General features: G+C 43.9%; 1 protein-coding gene across 3 annotated transcripts in view; it reads left to right on the forward strand.

Moving 5' to 3' along the window:
- Positions 1-15200, forward strand: part of LOC102859407 (lipid phosphate phosphatase-related protein type 1-like) — a 265870-nt gene that overhangs the window by 213701 nt on the left and 36969 nt on the right. For 2 of the 3 annotated variants that reach the window (XM_006886885.1, XM_006886884.1), the window contains exon 2: positions 6687-6875. In XM_006886885.1, the coding sequence (XP_006886947.1) occupies positions 6696-6875 (180 nt within the window). In that variant the 5' untranslated portion in view covers positions 6687-6695. Of the gene's footprint in view, positions 1-6479; positions 6876-15200 lie in introns of those variants that run through there. The other variant, XM_006886883.1, reaches the window with a different exon arrangement.

The raw sequence follows: 15200 nt of genomic DNA on the forward strand, positions 1-15200 counted from the left end.
GCTGCCTTCTGGTCTCTGAATCCTGATGGAATGATCAGGGCTTAATATACTTCCATATTTGAATTGGCATTCTTGATAAGTGAGCAGCCGAGTAGAATCCCTGATACATTAGGACTTTACACCTTGTTTCCCTCCCACAGCCCATAATTGCTCTTTTCACACCAACAGCCACCAGCTCTTGGGCCCAGCACAGCCTCACCATCTGCTCCAGTGACACTAACATTATGGCCTCCCTCTATGCATCCCTAAATGGGCCTGAGGAAGGCAGTAGAGAGGGCACGTGTGCCAGCTGGCACCCCAGATGAAAAAACCTAGAGTGATGAGTCATGGCCCAGGACAGGGAGGAGCAAGAGAGGATGCTGAGGGCCAATCGTACAGCATCATTGGTGCAGCAAGGAGGGCCTGTGCTCATGGCAGCAGAAACAGTGTGCGCTGTTTGCTTTCTTCAACAAACGTATAAGCTTCTTTTTGATATAGTCACAAGAGAATAGGCATTAGAAAGAAAGCCTGAAACAGTGTGGATTGTCCTATTTTTGCTTCTGTTCATCTCTATTTGGTAATCTCATGAGATTCTCCAGGGAATTTGGAGATTACTTGAAAAGAACAAGCAGACCTTTCTAGCTGCTCAGAGAAAGACCCAGGGCAAACTGATGGTGCTGGGGTCCAGCGCTGTGCTGTAGGCCACCGAAGCTCACAGCTACCTCTCTGAGACTCTCTGTTCTTTGCTTCAAACACTGCAGTTGGTTGACTGATTGATTCCGTTCCCTCTGAATATGGCTTCCAGCATTAAATCAGTCAAGGAGCCATTTGAGATTTGTTCTAGAGAATTCACACTTAGCTATGTGACCTTGATGTTCAGATGTTGAGGCTGATGTTAAGATAGTTGTGTAAGTTTCTATCCTTTGCTTTTCTGTTGTGCATCTGTGTGGATTATGCACACACGCATGTGCAACCTCCGAATTCCTCCTTTTGACTTCTCTGTTTTCTTTAAATGGTGCAGAAAGTTGGCAGCACAAAGGCATCCAAAAAATATAGCACTCTGCCTCTGGTGTCTTAGTGGTAAGGAGTTGAACTACCAACCCAAAGGCACATATTTCAAATACACCAGCTGCTGTGTGAGAGGAAAATAGGAAATCACCTCTCATGTGATTTACTGCCTCTAAAAACCTGCTGGAGGGTCAGTTACAAGTCAATTCTGACTACTTGATGGTACATAAAACATCCTCTGTAGTGGAATCTTGATGCCATCATTTTTTCCCCCTGTCCCACTCTAATCTTAAGGAGCCCTGGTGATGCGGTGTAGGGCCTGTGACAGCACACTTGCTCATTGAAAGACCATCAGTTTAAACCAGTCGGGGATTCCACTAGAAAAAGATGTGACAGTCAGCTCCTGTAAATATTTACGATCTTTGAAACCTTATTGGAGCATTTTATCCTGTCCTGTTAGGTCAATATGAGTCATAATCAACTTAATGATGAGTTGGGTTTTTTAGTTTTCCAAAGATCCTGTTTATTTTTCCAGCAAATTATCTCCCAAGGGCTGATGAAACCTTTGAAACAACACCAGATCAGCTAACAGAGAGAGCCTTGTGTGTTTCCAGCCACCAATGTAATATTCAGAAAGTCCCATATCAGTACTGTGCAGGAGACAGAGACATCAGCAGAGCCTCAAAACCATTGGAATTCTTTTGTTATTTCATACTGTTTGAAGTTAGTTATTAGGTTGCTTCCCAGCAGGTGGACTCAGCCAACTAGCTAGTCCCAAGGCACATAGATAGAAACGTCATGACCTTGACTTCTAAAGTGGCCTCAGGAAAAAGCACCCATTAGCAGGGGCTGTTCTGGACTGCTCATCGCCCAGTTGCACAGGAAAATCCTTATCCAAGCCTTTCCCTGCACTTAAAAGGAGAGGAAATCAGCCAATGAACTTGAAACAACAGAGGTGGCTGGCATGGTTTACACATGGTATCATAAAAACCTTCCGGCACAGAGACCCACATGGGAGTGTCCAGAGATTGCTGGATCATCAGAGGTTATAAGAGGGGTGTCGTTTAGAGTAGAAAACATGCCTGAGGTTAGAATAGAATTCTCGTGGGGCCATCAACAAGTCATGTCCAGGGCAGGGTGAGCAGAGAGAATAATTTGTGGCATACCTGCCTGTACAGGGGGATGATGATGGATGTGCCAGAAGGGTATCAACCTTTCTGGCAAATGGTTAGGGGTTTGTACTGGAGACAAACTACAACTTGGAAAGAGGTAAGGCCTCTGAGCTAGAGAGTAAAAGTACTGCAAGTGGGGGAAATGGAAGAGGAGTCTTAATCTAAATGAGCCTTAAAGAAGGTGCTGCTTTCTAATGTTGTTGTTGGTAGATGCTGTTGAGTCAAGTACGACCATAATGATCCTACAAACAATAGATCTGAACCCTGTCCTATCCTGTGTCATCTCCACACTTCCTGACACACTAGAGCCCATTGTAGCAGTCACAGAGTCAATCCGCCTAGTTGAGGACCTTCGTCTCTCTCCTTTGCCAACTCTCCATCTTTCCAAGCGTGTTGTCCCTCTCCAAGGAATAACCTTTCCTAGTAACATGCCCAGAGTTTGTGAGACGAAGCTTCAATATATTTACCTCCAAAGAGTATCTGGCTATGCTTCATCCGAGACATCCGGCTTTCTGGACGTTTAGCCATGTTGTCAGGAGAATGGAGGGGGAATTGCAGAGGGGGATGTCAGAAGCAGAGGCTGCATCTACAGAGCAGGGATGAGCAGGATGATATGTGAGAGACTCTCCTTCAGTGTTGTGTCCGAAGTGACAGGAAGGAAAATGGAGCAGAGTCCCAGGCAGTGATACACTCTGCATCAGAGTTCAGCTCTTACCTCTCCACATCCCATTACTCTTTTGCATTGCCACAGAGTCATTCATATCAACCTTCCATCAGGATCCTGAGGCTGTAAATATTTGTGGAAGAAGATGGTCCATATTTCTCCCACAGAGCAAGTAGTGGATTCTAACTGCTAATCTGTTGGCAACCTTGTAGATTTCACGTGCTCTGCCGAGTGCCTTTCTCTCTGGCATGGGAGTCCATTTTCAGGGCATGAGGAATGCTTTCTTCTCAACCTTGTTTCCCCCATAGATCAGGGCGGGGAGGGGGCGGATGGTTTCTAATTCTGGCTCTAACCCTATCTTCTATGTGGCCTCCTTAAGTTGGTCACATCAAGGATGGGATACATGCTTTAGATACCCTACAGCCTGAAAGGATCATGGTTTCTCTCACTGCCTCATGGTACTGTTAGCTGGTGTGGAGGCAGTGTCACCAACTCAGAGTGACCCTAGCAGAACAGACAGGAATGCTGTCTACTCTCGTGCCATCTTCCTCCCCAGTGGCAAGTCACACTGTTGGGTCCTGTAGAGTTTCCCTGGGGTCATATTTTTTTTTAAAAATGCTTTAATTTTATTGAACATTTTCTGCAAAACACTTTTAAACAATATTCTGTTCATCTCCCTAAAGCCTAGAAGTAGTCAAAGTATTCAACTAGAAACATTGGGTATGAAGCGGCATAGGTGGGAGGGTGCCTCAGTCGGCCTCTTGGCGGGTTCCCTCATTTTCCGGAAGGCACAGCTGGGTTCTGGAAGGCTCTGGAAGGCTCTGGAAGGCTCTCGGGGCTGCGTCTGGCTCACTGGCTGGGGTTCTGGTGCAGGTTGCTCAGCACCCAGGCGGGTGGCATCAGGAGGGTCGTGAAGATTACCACCAGGCCCACGGCGATCTCGGTGGCCACAGGGACGCTCTGCCCCTCGGCCTTTGGGTCAGGCCCGTGCCCTCCACGGGGACGCGCGCTGCCCGGCCCGTCCTCCGACGGCGGCCCAGCCTCTCGCCCCGCGTCGGCCTCCGGACGGGGAGCCGACAGCCTGGTCACGGCGTGGGCCCCGCGGCCCTGGCCATCGCACCGGGGCTGCCCCGCCACCACCTCGCGCTCCCGGCCGCCTCGGAGCAGGGCCACACTCACCACACCCGACGCGGGCTGGTGGCGGGAGTCCGAGTGGGCGAGGCGGCGACGGGCGCGCAGGCCGAGCAGGACCACGCGGCGGCCGTGCAGCGGGTAGAACACGGTCACTCGGGGCATGGCCGGGGTCATATTTTTTTTAAAGATTGCTAGGTGTTTTTTCCCAGTTTTATTTGTCCAGAAGTTCTGATGACACCATCATGGCAGCACTTTGGTGAGCCTCCGTTAGCCAACAGATACGGCTGCACTTGAGTTGCAGTGACCAGGAATATCTTGGGAGATGAGAATTCTCCATTGAACTGGCGCTATTCCCTCCCACTACCATGGAGCTAATTCTGCCTCATAGCAAGCCTCCACCAGCTTTCTAAGGCCAAAAAGCTTAACTGGGAGAAACCAGCCACCTTTGTCCCTGGGAGTGAATGGTGGATTCCAGCCACTAGTCTGCGACTGGCAGTGCAGCATTCCATGCACTGGGCCACTGCCACGCCTTGCCATTGTTCCAGTTGCCGTTGTTAGTGTAGATACAAAGTCACTGTGACTCAGAAACACTGTGTGCAGGAGTTTGATACTTTGCCTGATCCTACCCCACCCCCCACCCCCAGTCTCTTCTGGGTTTAAGCCCCACACAGATGCAGTCATAATACCGGAATATCTCTATGAGGGTCTTTTTGTCTTTAACTCAACCTCTACCTTCCCAAGCATGATGACCTTTTCCAAAGACTCTTTCCTCCTGACAACAAGCCTAAACAAAGTATGTGAGATGAAGTTTCACGATGCTTTCTTCTAAGCAGCATTCTGATTGCACGTCTTCCAACATATACTTGTTTTTTCTTTTAGTAGCCCATGATACATGATACTCTTAGCCAACACTGTAAACGCAGTAATCAAGAACAGCAGAAATGTCCCTTAAGTACTTTCAAACCCCTCCTCTGTCTTCAACCACATGAAATATACAAAGATGTCTTACCAAGTTCTGATGTTTTACCATAATGATTACCTTGATGCATTTAAACAAAGCAGCACTAAATATATATACTTGTACCATCTCCATGCCAAACGAATGTGCAATCTAAACACATGTTCAGTTTGTTAATCCACCACTGCTCAGTTTCCCTGCGTGGCCTACAGTTTTCACGTACAGGTGAAGCGGAGGTTGTGAATATGACACAGGACCGAGCAGGATTTTGTTCCTTTATATAGAGGGTCACTATGAGTTGGAGCTCACATGATGGTACTAAACAACAAGGTCTCTCCTAGCTTCCGTTTCTGTCATTTCATAACCCCTAAAATATCTTTTATCTATCCATCAGGAAACTCTGGTGGCCTAGTGGTAAAGGAGTTGCACTGTCAACCAAAGCCATGTGGTTCTAATCCACCAGCTACTCTGTGGGAAAAAGATGAACAATCTCCTCCCTTGTGACTTAACTGCCTCTGAAAACCCACTGTGGGTCAGTTCTGAGTCAGCAGTGCACAATAACAGTATCTGTCTTTATTTCCATCTTATGTCACATTGTCTTCCAAATATGAATTTAAAAAATTAGGTTAGTGATTTTTGTATCTGCCATCCCACAAACACCTATTAAAGGCTCTATGTATAACTTGGTGAGTATCTGGGACATCTCTGAGTCAAATAAAACATAATTAAAGATCAGATTCCCTTTATGTGTCTAATAAAACATGATCATTAGCAAAAGTCTTTGTACCAGTGAAAGTACATCTAAATAAAACTATTTTGGGAGGAGATAAAAGTGATGACTGATAAAGACTACATATATTATGTCTCTATTCCTATTTAAATGCTATTCCTTGGAAAAAGGACATCATGATGGTGAAGGAGAGGAAAAGCTTCAACCAGGTGGATTGACAGGGTGACTACAGCCACGAATTTGAATGTGTCAGAGATTATAGGTTGACACAGATAGGCCAGGACCCAGATTTTTTGTTCATAGGGTTGCTATGAGTCATGCTCAACTTGACGTCACCTAACAACAACAACATCCCTATTAAGTGATTTAAAGTATGATCTTAAAAAGTTACCGCAAGTTCTGTGTGCATTATTGTCATTGTTGTAGACCTTCAAGTCAGAGCTGACCCCTAGCTGACCCTCCGACAGGTTCTCAAAGGCAGTTAATAGCACAGGAGGAGATTGCCCATACTTCTCCCACAGAACAGCTGGTGGACTTGAACCATGTGACTCTGAGGATTGCAGTGCAGCTTCAGTCTGTCAATGAGCCATTCACTCGCTCATTTGTCACTTAGCTTACCCTAATACTTAGTAATAAAGTAAATCTACCTCTACCTCTAGTAGCTATAAAATTTCTTGTGAACAGATCTCACATCTCCAACTCTGATGCCACAGCCCCTGTCCCTTGCTACCTCAGCCCCCACGCAGCCTCCCAGAGGGAAGCAGCAGAATCTGGGTCTCAGTGGAATGGAGGCTGTCTGTTGGTTCTCTTTTCAGATGGGAGCTGCTCATTATTTGCTGGAAGGTTTACATAACAGATGTTACAGACAGACAAGCAAGCACACACTCCGGGAGCCCAGAGCATGTGAGCCAGGCACGCACACACTCACCATTGCCAATCCCAGGAGGGAGAGCTGCTGGGGCGATGGAGGGAGTATGCTCGGTGGGGGAGCACAGCTCCAAAGCCCTGCTAATGCTCTGTGTGGCCATGCTGTATTTTCAGCTCGTCATCATGGCTGGGACAGTGCTGCTTGCCTATTACTTCGAGTGCACGGACACTTTTCAGGTGCATATCCAAGGATTCTTCTGCCAGGATGGAGACTTAATGAAGCCTTACCCGGGGACGGAGGAAGAAAGCTTCATCACCCCTCTGGTGCTCTACTGTGTGCTGGCTGCCACCCCAACTGCTATTGTAAGTACAGAAATCAGCTCCCTTCCTCATTGTCAGGCACTGCAGACCATTTGCTGCTTGCCTTGTCAATTTTTTCCTCGCTTCCTGGGCATTCAACCACTGTCTTAGAGGTAACGTCATGTTACAGCCAAAACAAAATGAGAGGAAGCCTGCATAAAATCTCATTAAAATGAAATTGTCCTTTATAAGTGGCTTTTGCTTTTTGGTATCTCAATTTAAAAAAAAAAAAAACAAAACAAAAACAACACACAAAACCATGAGTAAAGGTCATAAATCAACAGGTACGATTGGTTGGAGCATTAGAGGGAGCTACTGTGGCTCTTGAAAAAAAGTCCACTGTGGGATGTGCAAATCCACAGGAGGCCCTGGATGTAAATGCTGGCAGAGATGGAAACCCCCCAGCCCTGTCTCTCCTCCTGTTCTGGTGGAGCTTCCACAGAGGCTTGAGATGAGAGAAGCTCTAAGTTTACTGTGACTCCTTCTTGAAGCCTCTGGCTCTCTTCGCATTATGCTCAATTGAGACGCACTTTAACTTCACGTTTTTCTTTTTCTGTCTCTTGAGTCAAAAACCAGCCAGCATCCCAGGGCCAGCATCCCAGGGAGAATGCTTTAAGAGCACAAAGCCTGCGTATCTGCGCCTGTGGGGCAAAGTGGTTTAGCACTTAGACATGTTCATTTGCCTTTAAGAGGTGATGTTTTGGAGTACTGGTGAAAGTGAAGAAAAGCATTTGAAGAAGGGATGAGAGTAGTGCCTGTTAGAGATGATGTAGATTAGGTCTCCACCCTTACTGAGTTATTTGGAATGTGAACTTTTCTGCATCTAAACTTACTACAGGGTCAAATTAGTTGAGATGTCTTCTCAGTTCTCCCTACTAATCATCTCCCTTAACTCTCTTTCCTCACATACCTGCCCTCTCTCTTCCTGCCTTGTTTTGGGGGCAGCTGTAGCAATTCTGACGGGCATGCTGAAGAATATACTGATCACTCAGATTTCAGACAAAAGGTTGTTTTCTATGCAAACATTTTGTTTTTCTTAAGATGAAAGATGGTATCAAAATCCAAACAGAAAAAAATATGGACATAAAGAGAGAACTGTGTTCACTTTGATCTTTGATTCTCAGGCTTATCAAAGCTCCCCCTTAAGCTGTAAGTCTGCACTATAAAGATTAGGGTCAGCATGGGTAAACTGCATCAGGGTAGAGCAGAGTGGTTAAAAACACGAGCTTTGCAGCCTGACATACCTGGACATACCTGGGTTTGTGTCCTAGCTCTGTGACTCTTGTTTCTTCCCGTATAAGGTGGGGAAAATATCAGTGCCAATTTCAGCGCTGATGTGAAATGATTCATATGAACAACTCAGCATGGGACCCAGCATGTATTAAGTGGTCAGGAGTTACAGTCTGGAGAATAAGAAAACGGTCTTAGCTGGAAGCTGTTACTTTCTCTCTCTAGGATCATAGACCACCCTCCTATATATGATGGCACTGAGAACCCTCAGAAGGCTTCCTTTGCCCCCTCTAGAGTGGTGGGAGATGTACCCTCCTCCAGGAGGAAGTTCATTTCTTTATCAGTCTTCCCAGGATTTCTCAACAGCCTAGGGAATAATTTGTTGTTCCTGTTACGTGCATTGAGTTGGAACTGACTCATAGCTGACCCTTCAGCAGAAGCTGTAAATCATGTGGGAGGAGATTGCCCATCTTTCTCCTGTGGAGCAGCTGGTGGATTTGAACTGCCTGCTTTTGGGTTACCGGTGCAACTCCATACCACACTATAGCTCCCTCAGAGAATGAGAGAGAGAGCATGATGTCACCTTTGTCTCTCACATGACCACATACACAAGCCCCTGGAGATAGCCAGGTGGCAGATTAAGTTCTGTCTGGAATGATTCACTGGTGCTGTGCCCGAAAGGAAAATTCTTAGTCCAGAGTCTCTTCCTGATTTCCCCCTGCCTTGTAAACATGTCATTTTCCCATGTTTCAAATATACAAGTGTTATTACATAAGTTCCCTTCTAATTCTTATAATTACAGAATTTTTCATTAAGTAGTTAAAGAAAGCAAAAGATTTTTTTTTTAAATTATGAGCAAACTAAAATTTAAAGAAAAAGAAGATCACCAGACAGTTATTTGAAAAGAAAATGAACAACCCTTCTGGCTAGTTGAGAATTAGAAAATGACTTAAGCAAAGAAAATGAATAAAAATTAAGAATATCCAAACAAATACACGTAAACCTTTAAAAATCTATACCTTCTCTTTGAAATGAAATTAAATCCTGTGCCAATAAAAAGTTAGACCTCAGTAATAGAGACAATATTAAATAATCTCTCAAGAAGATGTTGAAAACCTGGCTATATGTATCCAAAGTTAGATTTGAAAGTTTCTCACAACACAATATTGGGGACATGACTGTAGATTCCTTCACATTTTCATTTATGAAGATATATGACCAATAATGCTATGGGGCCCTTCAAAATATATACTGATAATCCATTGTCAGCCACTGCCATTAAGTTAATTCTGACTCATAGCAGTTCTGTAGGACAGAAAAGAATTGCCCCTTGGGGTTTCTAAGGTTTTAAATCTTTACAAGAGCATGCTGCTTCATTTTTCTCCCTTGAAAGCACTTCTAGACTCAAACCACCAACCTCTTAGTTACCAGCCTACTGCTTTAGTCACCATGCCAACAGAACTCCTTAATTTATGCTGAGAAACAATCCGTAAGTGATCATGGTAAGAATAAAATCTTTACGTTTTATTTACTTTCACAGCCCTTGCCTAATTTGTTTTCACAGTGGCTCAGTGAAATACAAAGAGAACTATCCCAGAAAACCTAAGAAAAGTGTTTCATTAAGTTCCTTCATTTTTTGAGTTGAGAACATTTGTGACTCAGAAAAGTTACCTGGTGCCCAATGGCCCAGCTGATTCCATCCATGATTGGCCAGATGACCACCCCTTTGGTTCCACATTGGTTTTCCTCCCAAGTGAGGGCTATTGCTGGGAACCAGCTGATTATAGCTGACAGGTTAATGGCAAGACCAGTGTGGCGTTGGAACCCTGCTGATGGTGCCTGGTCTTCTTCCAGGATGTCAATATAAGTGAGTAGCAGCAGGCTAGAAGGCAGAAACCTTCTTATGCTCGAAAACATTTTCTGGAAGCAGGAAACTGCATTCATTTCTTCTGCCCAATCCTACACATACAGCGCTTTAGACCTGCCTTCTTTGGGCCACCTTGTGAAAGAGGCCAGGTGTCTAACTCGGCACACCTGCAGCTTCTCGGTATTCAGTCTTCGTTCTCTTCAGGTGGCAGTCATCCCTGCTCAGGGTGGTTCCCTTAAGAAAGGCAAGTATCCTAGCCATGCTCTGCTCCCATGTGTTCTCTGACCTCTGGTAAGTCATGATCAAGTTCAAAAACCAGAATTTATTCTGAATGATCTCCAGGTTCTCTTCCTCTCCAAGCCAATGGCCTGAAAAAGGAAGGGGGGGGCAAAAAGAAATTCTGGTTGGAAAGTTCCAGATGCCAGATTCTCAAGCCATGAACCTCTTCTGCTTTGTGTTTCAAGTTCATATAGTACCTCTCTGCCCAGTCACGTGTTTCATGGGACTCCATAGGTGCTTCTCAAGACCATTTCCTGTTCTTTCTGAAGTAGAAGGAGGGTTGGACACCCCTTGAGTGAATAAACACTAACTGATGGGAACTTTTGGAAGACTTCTTGATCGTTAGTGTTCTCGAATCCTTAGACTTTTTAACCATGGATGAAGCCTAGCCTAGTGCGTCTCTGCCCAGCATTATTAACACCAACTTTAGCGACTGCAGGGACTCCCAAGGAGAGCATTAGAGAAGAGACTGCCCAGGGTTTGGCCTGTCATTTCATATTTCTTCTTCTGTGCTCTGCTGTCAGAAAAGATCAGCCACATGTTGAGGTGAGGCCACCAGGGATAAACTGTGCGAGGCCACGGTCACTGCTGCCCCAGATCTTTAGGAAAAGTTGGCACATGGAGGATTTATTCTCTCCAGAACTGCTTATTCAAAAGTCAAGCTAAAAGGGCTTCCAAAAATCTACAGCATTCTGACTAGCCTGGAAACTTCCTCTAACTGTGGCCTGGAGCTTCCTGAAGAAACTCCTGTACTCCTAGGCAAAGGCTGAGAGAGCCCATTTGATAAGAGGATTTACACAGCAGAGAATCTGATTTATCCGCATTTAATCTCAGCTCCAGCACCAGAAGGCATGAGAAAATGGCTATGAAACCTTTTCCTTGGCCTCACAACAAAGTGACAGGGAGTGTTTAGTATCAGCAGAGAAGAAGCAGTGTATTTGACTTCTAGACTGAGAGTGTTGGCACAGCTTGTAGTTTACATGCAAGTGTGTGTGTATACATCTCTGTGGCTCATTCTGCATTTTTTAGGAAGAAAAGAGGTAACTATGATGTGATGGAAAGGAGGAAAGTTGGTTCTGACTCAGGGGCTGATAACAGCAGCTACCAAATAAATTTCAAAATACCAACATCCCCGTGGCCTTGATTCTTTTTAAGCATCGGTCCTTGGGAAAACATAGGGAGTGTCCACAGCTTAATTCAGGTGTTTTCACCTGGGTAATTTCAACTTTAAAGCCCACATTTGGGGAAACTTTTTTAACGGCAAACACATATAATGTATGACAAAACCCCCTTACAACTTGTATTTAAAGTAGATTCCAGGACTGGTTTTTTGCACAGACTGTTTATATTTGAATTCTCAAATCTGCCCCCTGACATGGAGAGAGATAGTAGTAACGGTGGTTGAAGAACACAAAGATCATAGTTAATGTCATTAAACTGTACTTGTAAAAATTAATGAAATAATGTTTTGTGACCTGTATTTTACCACATTAAAAAACCCTATTGTTTGTTTTGTTTGCATTTCTATAATTTCTTTATCACTTACTAGATCTCCTATAAAATGTTTGCAAAGAATTGCAGCCTAACTGGAATATTGGTGGGCTGTATTTCTGAGTTATTTTTTCCTTTATTTGATTTGCCTTCCAGTTTCTATATTTGAAAGATAACTTTATTAAAGTAGAACCATTAGCTTTGTTAGCTAAGCCATGTTTACAATTATCAAAAGGTCATTTGTCACTTGGGTTTGGAGCAGGCCTATCTGGGGGATGAGAAATGTGCCAATAGAATTCATTTGCAGTTCTTTTCTTTCCAGACAGGGAATTTGGCCTGGAGCATTTCTCATCAGAACGTGCTCTCGTTTGCCATGAGTGATAGGGTATCTGCTAGCCAGCAATCAGAAAGGCCGAGGCAGGCAGGGCAACTGGGGCGGAACACATGGGGAGTCCCACATGCCCCGGCAGCTCTCTGAGCAGAGTGGGAGTTGAAGACAGAGTGTGTGGCAAGGATGCAGATGGAGGAACTTGGCCTTTGCCAAAATCAGAGTTACAAATCTCTGATGATGTGCAAAATAGTGTCCAGTAGGGGTTGGAAGCCTGGCAGAAGCAAGAGATACCCCTTCTCCTCCAAAACTCTTTCTAAGCTTAATTTGGCCCTAAATGAGACTGTGAGACTCAGCAGGTAGGGAAAGGGACCTTCTTAAACTCTTAAGGATGTAAGAGCTGGCCTGTTTCAGCAGCAGCTTTTAGGTCCACCTCAGTCTTAACCAGCAGGAATTGCTTGTTTTGTTTTAACACGTTGCAACAAATGATGGCAAATGTGTTTCTAAGCACAGTTGTCAATTTTAAAACTGTGCGGCATCATGTTAATAAGTAACCTCTTTTTCTTCCTCTCTCCCCTTTCTCATTCTTAATTGTGCAGATATTCATTGTTACTTAATGTCTCGGTCACCAGAGCTTGTCTGGCGGCTGTGCTTGCACTACTCTTCTCTCTGTCCTTCTGTACCTTAGTCACTGCCTTCTTAAAGGGTGGAAACGGATTTGACTGTTTCAGGCATGGTTACAATTGTTTTGGTTTGGTTTTGAGGTTGTTTTTTTCTTTCTTGTCTCATATTGTGATTTGAAAGTTATTGGCTGACTAATAATTTTTGTATGGTTTATGACACTGACATGTGAGTCTAAGAACATTTTCCTTGTGGGTGTATTTTAATATCATCCCTTTTTATGACAAGTCCTGTTTGATGTATAATGTTTCATAGTGGTTCTCTTTAGGAACGTGTGTATGTATACACACGAGCAGGTACGCTTGTAGTAAAGAAAAGTTGTATGCAGATTTTTCCACCCATTTTTTTCCTCTTTTTTGTCACATTGTGTGAATAATAGAAAATCTTCCTGAATATCTAGAATTTTCTCATGACCTTTCCTCAGTGGAGTGGGGGGAAAACCCAAAACAAAACAAAAAAACTCCAGTAGTTATGCTTTCTGAAATGTCTGCAGCAAATATTTACTTATTTGGGGTTGCTATGTGTTTGTTGCCATCCATCCCAATTCTCTGCTGTAGTTTTTAAATATACATCACTTTGGGTTCATTTCCATTCACTGTGTCTTTGTTCACTGCTACATCTGCAGTATTAAAATAATACCAAGCACAAAAGGGATACTCTCAAAAAAATGTTACATTCTAACTCATTTGTTCATTTCCAAATCATGGAGACCCCATATGTACAGAGTAGAATTGGGTTCTCAGTGCTGTTACCCTACAGAATCAGATTGCAGGCCTTTCTTCCAAGGCAGAGCTAGTTTCAAACCACCAACCTTTCAGTTAGTAGTGAAATGCTTAATCATTTGCACCACCCACAAATTCTATTGCATGTATAAAAGGGCAAATTTGGTTTGGCAGAATTAGTTCAACTTGTATATTTGAGTTTCTCAGTTTTATCTGCTCTTAAGGAGTATACCAGTTATACTTTCTGGTTCATGTTGGGAATACTCAAAAGCATTAATCTTGAAAAAAAATAAGGTTACAGGTAGTAGTCATAAGTTGTTGTTGTTGTTTTGTTGCTGTTGATGGTCGTTGAGTCAAGAACAACTCCTAGCGACCCAATGAACAAAAGACCTGAAGCCTATCTATAATTATTATCAATTATCAAAGTTTATAGAGTAGGTCCTTTAAAAATTTAATCTTTTACTCACTAAATAAATAAATATTGATTCACCCCAGAGTTTGTTCAAGATGCTGTAAAAGGGAGAATGGGCATCCCTTACAGAGACTGTGCTCAAATGGACAAGGATGCACAAACAGTAATTGCAGTTGATTGGTCAGGTGTCAGAATAAAGATCTGTGTAATGAGCTGGAAGAATAACAAAAGAAAATGTCTACCTTTTCCTGGGTCTCTTCTAGGTAATTGACCAGATAGCTTTCTTCCTGATTGTTTAGCACTTTTCCGTTATTTGCTATGAAAGTTGAATGATGAACACAAATGACAGAAAAAGGATTGATACCTTTGAGTTGTGTTGGAGAAGAATCTTGGATATCCCATGGAGTGTCGAAAGAACAAATAAGTATGTCTAGGAGAAAATGCAGTCGGGCGCTCCTTAGAGGCAAGGGTGGTGACATTTCATCTCACATACTGTGGGCACGTTGTTAAGAAGGGCCCATCCTTGGAGAAAGACATCGTATGTGGAAAGGTGAAGGGTCAGAGAAGGAGTGGAAGACTCTCAACGACATGGATTGGCACAGTGACTGTAATAGTGGACTCAAGTGTATCAGAGATACTGAGGATGGCAAGGACAGGGCAGGGTATAGGTTGCTGTTCATAGTATCTTTATTGGTCGTAGTCAGCTAGATGGAACCCAACAACAACTTTTTCCTGGGGGACACGGCAAGGTTTCAGTAAAGGCAATGACATTCTCCCTGGTCTGAGAGATGAATACTAGAAATAATTGGTCCTTCTTCATAGTCTGCCTCATAAAACCAAAAAAGTCTTATAGATGGCTAGGAAAACAAACAGGTTCCACCTAGAGAGGGTAAAACCAGGCTGCTCCTTAGAGGCAAGGATTCTGAAGCTCCATCTGACATACTTTGGACATGTTGCAAGATGGGATCAGTCCTTCGAAAGGAGCACCATGCTTGGGAGGGTGGAGGGAAGCCCCTCGATGAGATGGATTGATTCAGTGACTAGGATAATGGGGGTAGGTGTGTCAGAGACAATAAAATTGGCTCAGGACAGAGCAGGGTGTAGCGCTATTGTACATAGGGTCGCTATGAGTCACAAGCAGCTCAATGGCACATAACAACAATGTGCTTAATGCACTTTGAATTGAACCACTACTATGTAGCCTACACTGGGATAGGTTGTAGAGATACAACTCTAAATAAGACGGGCAGGACCTCCCACAGGCAAAGAAGACAAAAAGTTAATTCATGGTTAGTTGTGATAAAAGCAAAAAGGAGAA

The sequence above is a fragment of the Elephantulus edwardii genome, unplaced genomic scaffold (genome assembly GCF_000299155.1).
Source record: "Elephantulus edwardii isolate Elephantulus edwardi_28Jun2011 unplaced genomic scaffold, EleEdw1.0 scaffold00052, whole genome shotgun sequence".
NCBI classification, from domain to species: domain Eukaryota; kingdom Metazoa; phylum Chordata; class Mammalia; order Macroscelidea; family Macroscelididae; genus Elephantulus; species Elephantulus edwardii.